General features: G+C 36.3%; 1 protein-coding gene across 1 annotated transcript in view; it reads right to left on the bottom strand.

Moving 5' to 3' along the window:
• TENM1 (teneurin transmembrane protein 1) overlaps positions 1-18,177 on the bottom strand; it is a 776,438-nt gene that overhangs the window by 135,658 nt on the left and 622,603 nt on the right. The window contains exon 8 of the mRNA XM_066559708.1: positions 7,377-7,615. Within this exon, the coding sequence (XP_066415805.1) occupies positions 7,377-7,615 (239 nt within the window). The remainder of the gene's footprint in view (positions 1-7,376; positions 7,616-18,177) is intronic.

Genomic DNA, 18,177 nt, shown 5'->3' with positions numbered 1-18,177 from the left:
TCTTAAAACCATTCCAATTTTTATTACATTAATTATAGCTATTGAGGAGTTACCTTCAGATCCAGGTGACACTCTGGGACTAACCAGACCACAAACACCATTGAAGGCATTAATTCTGAGAGATACTTTATTCAGAAGTTAACTATAGATATTTATTTAGCAACCACAGAGCCCTCCCTAACTTCTTCATTTCTGTGATACTTTTCTTTTACCCGGGGTATACAAAATTCCTATGGAGCTTTTTTCCTAAAACATATGTACAATTATTTCACCAAATAAGATTACAGAAAACTTTCAAATCTCCATCTCTCAAATCTCTTTAGAAATAAGTAGGCATGTACTGAATTTCATTAAAAAGCTCAAAATAACTTCTCTTTTGAGTTATTTGCCCTTTGATTTTTTTTTTTTTCCTATTGGATTTCTGGCTTTTACAAAAAGGGGCACAGAAAATGCTGTGCAATTCAAATGTGGGCCACAATGTCACTTCCCCCAGCATAAATCCATTTGCAAGGTTCTCAGCTGTATTTCCCATGTGTAATACCCAGGTGTAAGCTCCTACTCCACAGAACAAATAGGAGATGATACCACCACTCTGTCTAACTTAGCCTAACTTAGGGCTGGGTAAGAAGGAGGGAGATTCACTTTCTGATCAATGTCTCTGCCCTTTCCTCCAAGCTCAACCTTCTGAAGATCTTGACTGCATCACCCTTGAGGGCTGACTAACAGTGTGAAACCCACCATTAGGGCTAAGGATGCATTAGATGATGCAGCTCAACTTCACACAGAACAGCCCTTGAAGTTTGATGACTACACTTACATTACAGAAGGAGCAAAAGCTACTCTGGCTCTCCCTATCTGGCATTCCAAAAAATTCTGCAATCACATACCCTGTATTTTGCAGCACCTAAAACACTTCAGGTACTGGTAGGGTGTGTAAAATCACTGCTGAGCTGCTACAGTTCCAGGCAATACTCAAGGGCCAGCAGGCAAGTGGAGATGAAACAGCCTGTTAGCTGGCATGATTGCAAAATTCACACTCCTGTTAGGAGGAGCTGTGGTGAATCAGCAGGAGCATCAGACCCTAACTTCCATCAGCTGGCCTAACCAAACCTCTCCTCTGACAGCTGAGTGCAATATTCTCCCTGCTGGGAGGAACTGCAGTCATCTGAAGAGATATTCTTTTTTGGCTTGAACATCCAGTATAATCCCCTGTAAATAATTACATCATTACTTTGCTCTGTGCAATCTATGAGTTGCACGTTGCTATGACCAGAATTGTACATTGCTTTCACTGAGGTGATCTGGAGGCAAAATTAATTTGAGGTCAAAATTCAATCCTCTTTACATAATGTGGGGAGATAGGGCTTACATGATGGATACTACCATACCTATATTTCATTTATATTTTATTAGATAGCCCTTTTAAATTCAAAGTCTCTGATAAAATTCTAACACAAAAGTTGACACAGATTTTTTTTTTTTTTAACATGCATTATGAATGTTATGGCAAAAGCTAAATCTGGAGGAGTCTGTAGTCTGTGGATTAGAAGAGACTGGAGGATGCCACAGGATCATGATGAACCTAAATGTTCTCCTCAGCCATGCTGCCCTGGCCAGGCCACACAGTAGAGCTGTGCAGGGTAATTTTAAATGACCTCTCTCTAGTACAGAAGATCCTAGTCATAGTACAGAGGTTTTCTTAGGTAAATTATTATGCTTCTTAAGTAAAAAAAATAATTATTAGGTATAAAACAGATCTCTTGCAGAAAAAGAAATAAGGCCTACATCATCTAACCTTTCAATAAATTTCTTTCATGGAATCTCTCAGCAAAGAGATGAAAAGTGAGTGTAACTTTATGCTGCCTAAGGGATTTTCCCCACTCAGAGGCAGGTTGCTGTTGCTTCACATTACTGCTGTAAGTAAAACCAGTAGGGCCACGCTCAGAACAAAATTTGAGTCTTTATCTCTGAAGTAACTGACCAGATCACTTATTTTGTTCAACATTTAAACAAAACAAACTGACAGTTCCAGACTGACTACCTCAGTCCCCACAATTCTACCGCATACTCAGGTAAATATCCACAAAAATACAAGCAACTTTTTCAGAACTCGCTTTGTAAACTGCATTAACCTGCCATCTGCTAGGAAGCCAATGATCTAATTTAATTTATTCTTATCTACCTTCTGTGTAAGCACAGCTTGTCAACTCCGGTGCTACATGTTTGGCAGAATGTGAATAAGAGCCTTGGCTCCAGTGCAAAAGAGACACTCAGTAGTGAGGAGACATCAAAAAAGTCCTGTGCAATAAGTACTTACTACCTGCAAGATGAACTTCAAAGGACAAAAAAAATCCTGCAAATGTGAAGCCCCTCCAAATTGCTGACCTCCACTAAAGGCTTCTGTTTAGCTTTCTCTTTTTTTCTCTGCTTTTTTACAGAATCTCAGTAGATCATCCCCCTGAAGCCCAGACTTCAGAAGAGCTGTTAGAGAATGTATATCAGCAGCTGACTACTCCTTCTGCACCTGCTCTAAGTGCCAGAAAATTGTTTCTGTAACTGCTAGCAGGTTCTGTTTATAAAACTGGATTTCACTTTGGCATAAAGCCACAGATACATCAGTGTCTCAGTTCCAGTAAAGGTGAATTAATGAGAAAAATACCTGGACACAAGAGCCAGAATCTAAGTTTTGATCATGACCTTTAGAAGAGGTGATCTTCTGTAAGCTCATTTTACAAATAAAATACTATTTCATTCTGCTGTAAACAGATTTCATGATTCGAGACTTTAAATATTTGATAATTCAGATTATTTTTTAAAATCCATATTAAAGTGTTAAATTGTTTTGATCATGCAGGGCATTTAATGAAATAAGGACTTCTTCCATGTGTTTGTTAAAGCCATCTTAACTCTCAGCACTCTCCTCTTTCTCAAGAAGTCTTACCTTTATACCTAATATATTTCTATACCTGAAAATACAAATATACCCCCCTCTCCTGCAATCCTCCTAGAGGAGGAGGTGAAATGATGGTTTCCTTTTTCATTACCGAGTCATATTTTATACTTAGGAACAAACAAAACCTAGTCTTGGGCAACAGTAAATGTTTCTCCTTTGAATACTTAGAGATTTGTGGTAGTATCAAGCTCCTCAGTAATCCAGGAGAGCAGACACGACAATTCCCAGCTGAGACACCCTGATGAATCTGTCTCAGTGAGAGTTCCCCCAGTAAAGAGTTCAATGACATTTCAGGGTTATGCATCTGTATCTCAATGTTTGCATAGCCCTGAAATGCCTAGCACTGTTTGCTATACCATTATATTCTTCAGTGTACAGCAGTGTATTTTCCCCTTGATCCCTCTCTGCATAATTCCTTTTTTGTTACTGTTATACATTGTCTAAAGAGATGCGACCAATGTTATAAATTCATGCACTGAGATACATATGCCCTTAAAATTTGGTCTGGCCTTTCCCAATGTTGAAACCATCACTCCTGTCCCTTGTACATGGAGTGAGAAATGACAGGTCACAGTGTCAGGCAGCACAGAGGCTTTAATTTCCTTACCCTTCATGTGAATATAATTTAAGACCCAACACCCACCCCCAGTGCCTACTCATAAATAGTGATAATATCATGAAGGATAGGGACGACTTCATATTCATACTTGAGAATTCATTTGTATATAAAATAGTCATTTCATAGTCAGGGATGGTTAAATCCAAGAACATGAGATGCAATTTTCAGAGGCACTGAACATTTGCATCACCTGCTGAAATCAATAGGAGCAGTAGGAGCTCTGCACCTTTGATCAATACGACCAGTGATTTGCAAGTCCAGAATCAGCTGCTGATAAAATGGTAAAGTATCATGGAAGAAAAATCCTATTCACTAATGGGCTAAAAATAACTACTAAATGAGCAGCCACAGCACCCATCCTACTGGGCTTAAAGGAAATGATGTGGTGCTGCAAAAAACCAAAAGAAATACTGTATTTCTTATTCTATCTCTTGTATTTGCCTAATTTACTCTAGAATTTTTTAGCAAGACTCTCAGGCAGACCAGGAACTGCTGGTGGAGCTGCTGCAGCCCCCCATGCATTGGTGAGAGGCACCAACATCACCACCCTGAGGTGCATCCCAACTGCTCACCTGCCTCTCTTGTGGGCAAACTCAACAACTTTGCCCCAGATTTACGTGATTTACATTTCTCAACTCATAGAAATACAGAAAAATGAAAAATAAAAATATGCAGGACTTTTTCCATAGAAAGTAATTCAACAAATTTACAATTACACCTCCAACAGTCTGAAGAACAAACATTCACTTTATGAAATAAGGTTTTTTTGGAGTAACTACTATGACTTTAGAACCTATTCACAGAGATTACTCCTGTTGAAGTGAAAATATGTGTTTTTCTTGATAAACTAAAGATTTTTGATAAATCTGCTGTTACACAACCATCAACGGTGTTCTATAATTTCCTTACTGTCCATATAATAGTCAAATTTATTTCAGAAAGGCAAAATAGTAAACACAGCAATTATAGGCCAAAAGAGGATTAATGGAGAAATAATATTTTTTTAACTGAGTAGTAGTTCAAAGGAGAGAAAATACAGAAGAATTACATGTTCTTATGTAAAAGCTTTGCTATTGAGTCTCACTGATAAGAGGGAAAGGATGAGAAATAAAAGAACAAAATCATTTTGCTAGTTTACCTTTTGATTGGAAAGAAATCACAGCTTAGAGCACTCTGGCACAGGTCTCAGCTCATTACAAATATAAGAGCCACTTGTAAATTTTGATGTGGAATAAGCTTCATGTCTCTAAGACTTTGGAGATGCTCTGACTTGAGGCTGAGATTGGGCGTAGTTTTAAAAGTAATGTATAGCTTAAGCATTAAATGGCAATGAAAAATACTTGAAAAAGAACATTTAACTTCTTAGATAAGGAGAAGAAAAAGCTTGATGTTAAATTTTCATCAACACTCATTTGGCCCGAAATTGTTGTTCATGGTAAGTTAATGCAGGCTATGCCAAAAAATACAATGATGAAAACAATTTTGCCTTTTAGAAGTCTCCATTATTTTTCCAGTAACAACTGCTGAGCTATCACAGGTTAAGTTTGGTCCTGAAATTAAAATGAGTTTTGTTTTACAATGTAGGCCCATGTCTTTTGTGATTGCTCAGACACAACTTCCTCTGATTTGAAGAAAACCTGGTGGAGGGAGTGATCTGAATCATGGTGAGCAAAGAGAAAACACTTGGGGGAGTGAATTTTAACTTCAGTGTTACATACAGTCTGAATTCCTGGATTCAACTACTCATTTGAAAACATGCACATTTAAATTTTTGATGTGAAAAGATATGTAAATATACAAGCCTACAGAGGCAGTGAACTCTGGAAACAGTTTATATGCTATGATTCAAACCCAGCAAAAGGGAAAGAATTTAGCTATCTGAGTCACAAAAAGAGACCATAAACTTATTTAAATATTTAACCAACCAGAAACGGGCAGAGGGAATATTCTCTTGGAATAATCTAACTAAGACTACGTGCAACTCAAAAATTCCTGGGAAAAACAAGAGCAAATAATGGCATCCTGAAAATCTTTCTGAATTAGAACTCCTGGTTGAAAAAATTGTATTTTTTCCATAGAAAACATAAATAGAAATTGTAATAATTTATAAAATGCAAAGACATTTCCATTTTACCTGCTTCTGCTTAACTAAAGAAAACATGCTACATCCTTGTGTTACCAAGATATGACAAACAGACACATCTACAGGAGCGTCACACAGAGCTCTTTAATTCATGGTGACAAGCAGTGCTTCCAGCCTTCTGAGGGTGAATGACATACAGCAGTATATCCCCAGAAAGTTACAGAAATTTCAGTGGCAGACTTGAAAACTAAACAGGGATGAAAGAGGCACTGCTTCAATCCAGATAAAATCTAAATGGTGTGGGTGGGATAAAATGTGCAGCAAACAGATGAGGCTGCAAAAATGATACAGCCTGTCCTAACCGAGGGCATATGCTCACCAGCTGTTATGTAAATCTGCAATTAATGGAGCTTACAAGATCCTCAGGTGCTTTCAAATCATCATGCACCAGAAATGCTCAAATCTGCTTTCCCATATGCATTAGGTGAGGATGTTAGGAAAAAATCCCTCCTGATGAGCACCTTGCTGACAATCACCAGAACTTTGTCACTATGGGACCGAAGAAAACCTCAGTGGGAAACAAGAAATTATTGAAATTTTAGTAATTTTCACTATAGATTCAGAGTTATTCAGAGAGTATAGAAAATCAGTGGCCATTTATCAGTTTGGAGGTATCTGTACTTGTATTTTTGTCGAGTTTTACCAAGTATGAACTGCACTCTTTCAGGCAAACCTGGAATTATTCCCATTCAAGCTGCAGGGTATCAGGAATACTCTGGCTCCTGCCACCTGTGAACTGCCATCTAAAACAACAGTCTAAGAGTGTGTGAGATAGCAAAAAGAAATTAGTTTTCCCTTTGTTTACAGAAGCCACAGTCACATTCTTAAATTCTACACACAGAATGTTCTTTAATATTTTCAATTCAGATTGAAAACCCAATGCAATAATTAAAGTTCAGGCTAAATGTTATGTAGGAAACTAGAAAGAATTGCTCTCTTCTGTATACTTGTAACCACATTGACTTCAAGCAACCTCCAATACACCTGTCCTCCAAAAAGAAAAAAAATCAAACCAAATAAACCTCAAACCTGAGGAAGCCCTTTCTAGCTACTCTGATAAACCTGTCCAATGTATTTTGCTAACAAAATGGCAAAGTTGGCACTATGTAACCCACTTTTTAAACATAAATTCAATGAAGGGATACCAAAATCTATCTTAGACAACACGGTATAAAAATATTTTAGAGCTAGTTGTCATTCTAGCAAATGATATAACAATTAGGAGGAAAATCATGTAAGATTTAAATGGTGATGAGACTGAAGAAATTAACTAAGGGTAGCAAGGCAAAACACAATTAAACATTACCAGTCTTTCCAAATAATTCTTTAAGAGAACCAATGTTGTAAGGCATAATATGGAAATCAAACGTTTAAGAAAATATCACAGCAATTAAAATCAGCAGGAGTCCTCTGCCAGTATAAACATGTAAACTTGAATAATATTTCCTTCTCTGTTAGGCAGCATCAAGGTTAACAGAGTAGAAAGTTAATGAGAATTCTATGTTCAACCTTTAGCCAATCCAGTGTTTTGTCTGCCAGGATTTAAAAAGCACCAATGGCAAATATTACCAGTAAGACATGATTTGTATTAGTGCAGAGCAAGCAAGACAGAGCAGAGGAGGTGAAAGAATAATTCAGCAGAGGAAAGGGTCAGAGCTTACCGATGACATAGGTGAGCAACAGTGCCAGGGTCACTGTGATAGCAGTGGCACTCAGAGCTGTGCACTTCCAGTTGCAACACCTGTAAGGTTTGTTAAAAGTGAAGGCAGGTCTGGAAAAGGTACTTCTAGGAAGAGGCCTAGGAGGTGGAGAGTAAACAGTATTGGATGTTAAGGGATAGTTCTGACTGGCTGCGCTGAAGATAGCTGAAGACCCAGATCCATGTTTAAACAGGAAATGCCTACAAAGAGAAGACAAAGAATGATGTTGTAAAACCACTTGGTGATGTAAAAAGCAAAAGGAACTATATAAGCACTGTATAGCACATACTTCATACAGCCACAGAAAATATCAAACACAGGAAAATATGTATTTGAATACCCTCTGCAAGTTTTTTAACCATACCACAAGATGTCCAGCAATGTTTTAGTGAAACAGCACACCATAAATAAATTCTAAGCAATTTCCCCGTGTTTCAGAGTAATGCTGAGGGAAGGTTGTTTCTCAGTAGAGTACTGGGATCCTCCAAGATGAGCAGCCCATGTGCCTTCACACAGGTGTGACAGAGACATGGGAACTGCTGCCAGCAGTATCCCCTCCATCCACACCTAACTGGTTGATTCACCTGGAATACTCCCAAAATGCTAAAGCCAGTGCCACTGTGAAGATCTATTTTTTAACACAGAATATAGGAAATTTAAAAAAAAATAACTAGTCACCTGATTTACAAGGATAATCCATTCTGAAACTGTAGTTACTATATAGGTGAGCACAATTGCTTTACTGCTCTTAATTGAGCAATTCTGAGAGTAGTTTTTATTCAAATGCTTTTGCCTACTGCAGTGATTCTCAAACATACTAACAAAGAATTCATTTGGAGACCTATTTCAGCATACTTCACAGGACTGATTGCCTTCAAGAAAAACAGTGAAGACTTACATTAGCACAAAAAATGAGGCACAAAAAAATGTGCCTTGCAGAACAGGCTCTGGTGCAGAAGTACAGAGTAGTTTTTTATAGGAGGAAGGATGGTTTTTTAGGACTGGTAAGGGCTCTCCAAGAGAATTTAAGAAAGGTTATTTAATGTTAAACAATAACTTACTGTGATATGTGCTCAGAAATTGTGGCAGAAAGGGCTACTTCAGGGCTGACCATACCAACCAGATATTCTTTTAGAAACACCAGCTTTCTTTGGTCCTTCTTGCCTTTGTTTTATCTAAGGGAGCAAGCTTCTTCAGTGCCCTCTTTTCTGACAGGTGCACCTCTAAAACTCATGCCACAGCATGCACCCAAAGGAGTTTAGAGCAGCTTGGTGTTCCTCTGTCTCAAGCTAAGCAAGCAAGTGACATGGTCCAGAATCATCCCAATGACAAATGTCTTTATGCCTTCAGCAAGGCACAAGAAGAGTTTTTGAATGTATAAATGGATCAACCAATCCATGCTGGGAGAACTTCTTTGACGAACACACAGTGGGATCAAACACTCAAGAGTATGAAACATTGTTATACTGTGACATTTGACTTTAAGAATATTGTAAATACATGTTCCTGAAATGGTAATTGCTAAAATGGTGTAATGAGTATGGTATTATGTATTTCTATTATAAAATTTTGAAAGAAAGGTTACGGTTTTCAAATGCCAGATTATAGAAAATAAAAAGGTATTACAGAGCAGTTTTATCTTTTAAAGAGTCCTTTAGTTACATAAAAAAGAAAGCAAATGAGAATAAAGGTTAGCTTGCCTTGCAGTTTACAGGGCTTCTGTATCAGGAGATTTATGACTAAACCACAAGAATGAAATTTGAGTATTAGTTACTTCTGCTTCATGAATATTACCCAAATGAGCTGCATTCAGACAAAACTGGACATCTGATCCTGACTGAGTACAGCACCCTGGCAGTGCATCAGACAACACATTCTAGCTTTCCTTCCCACTGACTTCTACAGCTGTAAATGCACACATTAGAAAGATGGCATTGCTCTCCACATTGTAATGTTACCTCTATTTTAGTCCAAAAATTATAAACTCATATACAGTAAAATAATAAATTCAAATGAAGTAATTTAACTGTTTACAGGACTATATAAACCTGCTTCCTTCCTATCAGGCCAGGAGAGCACAGTTGGTTATTTTGGATTCAATGCTTTGCTGTCACACATGAAAGCCTCTGCAAGTATGAGAAGTTTTTTCTCAGTCAGCAGTTAACGAGATACACAGTCACTGAGACTTCTGGAAGGAAAAAATGTCATGGCAAAATTCCTATCGATATTCAGGGAAATAGAAACAGAATCACCACATAAAATAAGACGTTATTAGATACAAGCACATACATATGAGACGTATGTATGCATATATACATACATACACATAGATATACACAAATACTACAAATATAAAAAGTCAATTGTTCTTTGCATGCTTTACTTGTTCAAGACATAATGATAAAAGCCTACTTATTTGATAATTTCTCATTTAAATTTTTTTGGAAATTACAGCAAAGAGGTCTGATATTGGCAGTATTGATTGTCCTTTATGGTGCATAGCTCAAAGGTATCAGAGGTAAAGGGAAGGAAATGCTGAACAGAAAATTGTTATTATTACAGTTCTAACAACCTGCAATCAATAGCCAGGAATAATTTCATACTCTTGCACAGGAATTTATAACAAGGGCTTGATGATATAGTGCTAGTGCGCAGAGGCACTTCTCTATTAGCAGCAGAATGCACAGAACCTGGATCCAGGTCACTCTCTTCTGGACAGATGAGTCCATTCACACAGAGGAGAATTTACAGTGCTCTTATTTGTATAAAACTGAGATTCTGAAGCAATGGTACACTGAAACTGAGCTACTAGTGAAATGCTGAGAAAACGTTTAAAAAACCCCATTGTTTACAACGTCAATTTTTGGGAGTGTATATTGAGTACCCAAAGACATTTCTATAGAATTTGAAAAACACTGGTGGCACAAAGACAAATTTCCAAAGCCAGACTGTGACTATGTTCTCATAAACTCAGATGACTCCTCATCTGTCTGAGCACACCACGGTTCCCAAAGGAGTCAGGACATGCTAAACTGTTGCTATCAATTCTATAAAATCAGGCTCTCTTTCTAAAGAGCAAAATAATAAAACCTGCAGTTCAAAAGTTTAGATTTGACTGCAGCCTGATGTGTGCTTTAATATTTGATCTAAGAGAAAAGCTAAGGCCTGTGGTGGATTTTTTTTGGTAAACTGAGAACACAAGAAAAATTAGAGCATTTATAAGGGTGATTGATAACACCACTTCTTCCAAGTGGAGAAAAACTAAATGTTCACAAAAATATCAAAAACATCCATAAAGAAGATAATAATATTCTCTTAAAAAAAGAAATATAGGACATAATCTGTAAGGCTTTTGTTGGTGAAATGAAAGTCACTTAATATTATTACACTGATAACTCCAATACATAAATAAATACTAAAGGCTCAGAAATAACTTCACATACAGAAGAGGCAGTTGGAATTCTTAGCTAGGAGAAGGCTGGAGAAGAGTTCATTTCTTTACACACCTCTCCATCAGGATATTTCTTTATTTACTTTTGGCTCCTTATCTGGAATAGCAATTTAAGTCTTATAAAAGCTTGAAGCAACATCCCAACTGAATTCATGTGGCAATAACATAATACTATTACCAGAAAGCAGATTAACCTCACACAGAATTCTGTAATTAAATTCTGAGAAAATATTTTTATATCCTGATACTGTAGAAATGTCCCTCAACTTTGTCAAGGGCTTGGTATCACTTCTGTAACTTTTTATGCATTAACTCTGTACCAAGCATCTGTAGGCTCACACCTTCATTTGTTCCTATAACATGCTTTCCTTCCATTTCCATTAAAAATCATCAGTTTGTAAGAAGAAAAAATGAAGAACAACAGCAGACTTGAAAGGGAGCCAACAGCTAAGTTAGAAACACAAATCTTGCTGTACCTTGGCTGAAAAATTAGTCTGCATTTCTCCTGGATAAACCAAGTAGGAATACATTTGTACCTGTACATGTTTCACATTCAAGAAGTAGTTACCTACAGCATTACAAATTGCTGCAAATCTATGTGATAGAAAAACTAGGAAGACTTCAGTTCAATCATTAAAGTTGATCAATTTATTTTCAACTACATTTTACAGCTGCATACCATGTATGTAATTGTATATCTATACTGATATTTAATTGAAGAATTCCTTTAGATGTCAACAGAAGTGCAAAGGAAATTTTTAAGAGGCATAGCAAATGAAACAGAAAAAGGATTCTGTTTTTTTGGCATAGCCAGAAAATATATAGAGATGGTAGCCAAAAGGGACTTGGAACCCATACAGTTTCCCATTTACTCTGGCAAACATTGACAAGAAGACATTGGTACCAGCCCATTTTAAGTCACTTAATATTTCTTGTGACAGTAGTAAGAAGCAGAAATTCCCTCTCTCCTGGTTTTCTATCCATTCTATTCTGTACTCAAAGTGGGAGGGGAAAGAAGAGGACACTTCTAAACTTACATAAAAATCAGAATATATTTTTTTTATAAATCTCCCATATGGCTCTCAACAAACTATACAGTATAAAATCACGGCAACTATTATATATATATATATATATATATATATATATATATATAAAAACCAAGACTCCCACTTGATCACAAAGATATACACACTATACCCTCATCCTGAAAAACAACCCAGGAAAACTGTATCTGAATATAAGACATGACTTATAATTATAGATAGACCTGACCTGTAATTTTATAGCCTTTGTTTCACCTTTTTGTGTACAAGAACTATGGGAACAAAATAGTCATGGGTGAAGACAGAAATTGCCATGAAAACTACTTATCTAATTTATTTTATAATTGTATTTTTCCATGATTTCTATCCAGAGATTTGTCTTTGGGAACAGAACCACTTTGTTAAAATTTCCTCTTTGAGCTGGACTTGCATTTTGAATCATTCATACAGAACTGCTTCCCTTTATTCACTCATGTTTTCTTTACAAGGCATCTGAAAACTGAGCAGTGTGACCCTGGATGTGAAAGGATGTAAAAGGAACCTGTGTCCCTCTCTTTTTGCCCCAGTACTGAACAACTGATGTGATTCTGGCTCACTTGTCTGCTGTTGCTGTAGGCAAGCTAGGCCTGCTAACCAGGTGACTAAACTTCAAAGTCTGGCAGAAATCTGGGATAATAATTATATAAATATAGGATGGTGCCAAAATCAATCAACAACAGCTTCTATATTGGAACTGTTGTCCAAAATACAACTGCTTTCTGGTTTCATTTGCTATTTAATGAAGAAAATAAAATGAAAATTACCACAGTGAGGACATAAATTACTCTTGCATATACCAGTATGGGCTTTGTTACTGTGATACATGGTGACATCTCTACATTAATTCAGTAATCCTCAAAAGTTCTTTCTGTGGTTTAAAATTTGCTGTAGTACTCCAACTCAAACAGCAGTTGAGTAAAACAACCAATCGACACAGAAATTTGTGATATAAGGAAGGAATAATCTCATGGCTAGCTCTATCTTTTTTCCCCTCAAGAAATTTTAAGATTATTTTGTGGAAAATATGAAAAACAGTAACTACAAGAATATTTATGAAAGTCATATAAAGTACATAATATTTGCAGAGCACATTGAAACCATGAATCAAGAAGGATATAAATCCCAATATTGTAATTTTATTGCCTATATTCTATGGTTGGAAGCATGACTTAAAGAAAGGAATGAGTGAATGAAGTAGCTGTCCCTCAGTTCTATTTGCCATCAATTTCCTTCTATGAATATTCATGCATATTCTGACTTTTGTTCCCAGCATTTCAGTCTGCTACCAAGTACCTACACTCACCTGCATATGATCTAATCCAAGCTGTACAGCTACTGTGAAAAATAAGACAAAGTTTACCTGACAAGAGATGTATCACATTAACTACATAAATATATTTAGTCTTTGAAACCAGCTTACCTAGAAATAGCTAGCCAGAAAATAGTAACATCACACATACATATCTGATTTTTTTGGAAATGAAAAGGTAGAATTGTTTTCATGCCTCTGACCACTTCTCACAACCTATACTCTTTGTATTAACCTGTATTTATTGTTCTCTTTCAAAGTTTAGCTTCAGTCTATTTCTGGTTTTGTAAAATGAGACACTATTTCATAGAAAGCTAAAAGGCTGTTTGCTCATTGGTGGCCATAAAATGACAGCATAGCTTTACACTTAGTTATAACTTTATATACCATCACATTATTCAAAATAATGAGCAAGGAGTATCTGCAATTGATTATTCAAGTTACTATATTTAGTCTCCATAAAAAACCCTTACACAAATATATCCCACTATTCCAGGGAAGCCCACACCAGAGTTTCTCACAAACAAAAAATACAACAGAGTGCAGGAACAATTTAAATTTCCCTACTGTCCTTAGTGACTGGATCTCAAACTGCTCAAGGCAGGACCCTCAAGTGCCATTGCTGCTGACATGAAAGTTGCACTTCATTGTAGCTGACAAATGTTTATATTTTTATTTCCATAAAAGACAGCTTCCTTCTCCCATTATAAAATTTAAGGTCATATTTACAACTTTTATTTTCAGTTCATGGTCATCTTGACAATCTTCAATTTATCTTTTGGAATTCAGAAGACAAATATTTTCAGATCTTTTGTGCTGTGCACTGAAAACACATGGGACTCAGAATTAATTTAAAACCCTTTCTGTGTGTCTGTTTTTAACATGGTCAGCCTCTGTATGTGTTGATTTATTGTTTAATTAGGTAGAAAATGAGAAAATACAAGAGAAATGTCAGAATAGCAAATACTGACTACCGTAATTTGAAGAAAAGATCATAAAGGAAGCCCTCTCCTGCATTTATTCTTGGAAAGCCCCAAATCTGGTCATTTAACAGGGGAGAAGGCTCCATTGGCAAACAAGTTCCCAGTGAATTGCATTGCTCAAGTAGCCAGTGTCTCCCTGTTTGGTGGCTTATGATCATTAACAACTGTCTGCCTCAGGAGCTCTAAAAGCTGCTCTGTTTGCTATGGAAACCTTGAACTGGGAAAAATCTCAAGGCACAAAAAAGTGTTTTCTGAGTCTCTGCACTGGAGGCAAGATTCATGAGATGCACAAGATGTTCAAATGCCAAGACCAAGAAAAAAGATCAAACCTTCCAAGAGCCCACACTGAACTGAGTGTGAATTTCTAGATGCAGCTTTATTTAATAATTTTTCCTTTTAAAATTACTCAGCTTACACAGAAAGGGACTATATACAGGTGTCTGTGATTTGAAAGGCCATCAATGTACTTCCTGAAGAGAAAAAAGTAATTATGAGGTTGATTTAAAAAGATAAACAGTAGCACAGAATTACATCAAACAGAAGTATAACCAAGTTATTTCCAGGAAAAAAAAAATAGAGCTAATCATACCTATACACCTCAAATAACTATGTAACAGAGAAAGGAATGATTCCATCTATATGATGATTCAAATACACTTCTTGAACTCCAAAACTCTCAATGTTTTCAAGTGTTTAGAGACATAATCAAACTTTTGGGCTCTGAAATATTGCTGAATTTTTACTAAAAATAATAACTGCCTTGAACCCCAAATATTCTTCTTATTATTCTCATACTTCAAAGTTTTATATAAATTAATGATAATTGCATCTCAGGTTTATGGTCTGGTACCTCACTGTCCCCTTAGAGCAGCTATTACCATGGTGATAAGATTGCTTAAATTAAGCTGTCTTTTTCCACAGGACTTGGCTCATTGCCAGTGCAGTGAAGGGAGATTTCAGTCCATTCAGCACAGCATTAACCTTACTGCCAACACTGCTAAATGGGCTAGAGGAACTAGGAAGAAATCTGATTTAAAAAAGGAAGGAACAAGCAAATATCTTAAATACTGACGCACAAAACAGGACTAAAAACTCCACTTTGAAACAAAATCAAAATTAGCTAAATTTTGAGATTTAGGCATAAAACTTAAAAATTCTAATGCTTTGGTAATCTATGTCAAAACTTAACTCAAAATAAGTGTGACCAATGGTTTATCCATGACGGATCAGTAACAGACTATAAGGAGGATAAGAAAAATGACAGGTAAAAATCCCTACTTAACATCTAGATTTTACTTCTTTGGGGATTTCACTGAGATGGGAAAATAAATAGCAAACAGCAGGAAAAAATAAAGAAAGTAAGAAAGCAATATATGGAAACAAATACTGAGTTAACTAGAAGGACATGGAGAAAATGAAAAACATTCCTTGGAGTTATCAGGGTTTAATACTTACTCCATAAAAAGTAGTAAGCTATGTTCAGATCGGGCTGTCAGAGATAATGACAATGTATTACACTGTAAATCACAAGATTTGAAGCATTAGAGCAAAGTATCTATGAAGCCTGATAAAACAATTATTTTAGTGGAAAGGAAGGGAATAGGCAATAGGTTACAAGTACTTTATTCTGGGGGAGAGGGAAAAAATCAATTTTTGTGAGAGGCCAGTAACATTATCCTAAAAAAAGAGAGTCAATGTTTCCTGTGTTTTTATGTGGTATGAGAGATCCTTGCAGTCATTTTCTGGCAACACATAAAAATTATTTCTTTGTGTGACAGTGAAATTACTGCATGTTCATAAGTAATTTTAATAATGGCTATGTTTATTTTTCCCAAACCGTCTGTGCATGCATAGATGGAGATTGCATTTGCATCTCTGGGCACATTACAGCGTTGAAGGTTGCAGCACAGTCACCAGTTTGAGCTGCTACACCTCCTACAGGTACAACTCTTCTCCAATTCCCTCAGCAGCAGGTGTTCCATAACATGTCCTCTGGAGTTCTAAAGCTGTTAATTCTTATTTTTATTTGGGTTGCTTATAATCAGAATAACTGCCAGAGTTAGGGAACTGGCCTTGGCAACAACACACAGACAGACTTTAATTTTAGCTTTTAGTGTGAACTTGAACAAGTAATTTCATCTTTCCAAGTCACTGTCATCATTAAACAGTTGCATTAGTAAGTTAGGTCTTGACAAAACTGCTTTGCAGATTAGTGTGTGTAACACCTCTAGATGAAGCACAAAACAAAATTTCTGATTTGCCCTTTTCTATAAAAATGTAACTACATTTTACTGTACAACATATATGTATATGGACACATATTGTACCACAGTATATGTCTTTACTGCAGCCCTTTGCCATCTAACCTAGGGTTTCAAACTCTAATTATATAAGAGAACAGGTTTAATTTGAGTATTGCAAATATTTTCAGAACTAGAGAATTTTCTTTTACATAAATATGACACATTATGAGCAGACTCAAAGTTGCTTCATTTCTGTCTGTCCAGAGTGAATAGGTTTTACAGTCACATGATTAGATTTAGGAAATCTTTTCCTGTCTGAAAATTCTCTAATATTCCATGGCAGTAGAGATAACATCAAACACATGTTCTGTTTATGGATTACCAAGGGATACAGTCGGAAGAAAAGCTGAACATGTGTATTCTGATTTTTGCCTACTTGTTACAGTAGGGAATACATTACTGTCTAAGTTTTCTTTTTGATTGCAAATGTTCTAAATTTAACAACAACAAAAAAATCTCCTTAGCTATATTAGGTATGTAGATATTAGCTAGATTTGGTATTATTAAAGATCTGGCACAAAACATATCACTGAAATGTTTCACTTTATTTTGTAGGATTATTTTTAATGGGCAGCTAAACACTAATGGAGAAGGAAAACAAGGGAATCCAGATCTTAGGCCAAAGCACCAGTTCAATTCTAGCAGAATCATTCCTTGGTAAAGGAGGGATAAACAAGCTGCAAGCCCTTCATTTTCCCTAAGGCTGTGCTGTGCACTGTAGACTTCTGGGAAGTGGTGATCACAAATGTTTCTTATTACAGCGTTCCCCTGCTATAGCACTTGTCTGCACACAAACTGCAGATATATTCTGGCAAACACACTCACAGGTTTTCCTTATGGATTACCCAGCCTTTCAGCCAGCTTCTTGAGAGGCTTCTGGAGTGACCAGTGGGGGCATGAAATCAGCTGCAACAACCACTGAAGGGTCAGAACATGGAAAATTCCCAGGCTCTGTGAATGACTAACATGTAGCCCAAAGGATGTTTTCCAGTCTGAATTCTTACTTCACTGCACAGCCCTTTATATAATTATAGATATAGCTACATATCTCTGTATTTGTCCTTTAAGAGAAGCTTCAAATTGCAAAAAATAGTAAGAAACCAGAAAATTTAAACCAAACTCGAAAGAAAAATAAATTGCAAAGTATTGTCCCCAATGAAGTCTGATGGAAATGCCATGAACGGGGATGCAGAGCCTTGAAAAGATCTACTTGACTTTTAATTCAAGAGAACCAAAAGTTAATGGGACAGAACACCCAGAGATCACCTTGCTTGCAGAATTAAGTATAGACAGATAGATAGATAAGCTTGTTACACCAGAAACAGAGAAATTTATCTTTATAAAGACTGTAAGCCAAAGCTTCTAGCTCCAGACGGATCAGCTGAACTAAAGTGTTGTTTATGTTCACTTTTGCAGAAAAGTTTCCATCCTCCTTGATTCTTTTTGAGATTTGTCCTTAAGACAAATAAGGAAAGTTTTCTTTCAGAATGAATTGGCGTGTTCTTCAATCCCAACTTAATAGCAGAACTAAAACTTGACACTTCTGATGAGCAGCAGTCAAGTGTTTAAAGACATATATTAAGATTAATTTTTGTAATAAAATAAAACCAACCTTGTTATAAAAGAACAAA

The sequence above is a fragment of the Molothrus aeneus genome, chromosome 14, assembly GCF_037042795.1.
Source record: "Molothrus aeneus isolate 106 chromosome 14, BPBGC_Maene_1.0, whole genome shotgun sequence".
Classification (NCBI taxonomy): domain Eukaryota; kingdom Metazoa; phylum Chordata; class Aves; order Passeriformes; family Icteridae; genus Molothrus; species Molothrus aeneus.
The sequence above is the reverse complement of the archived record's forward strand: the minus strand, read 5'-3'. Positions and strand labels throughout refer to the sequence as shown.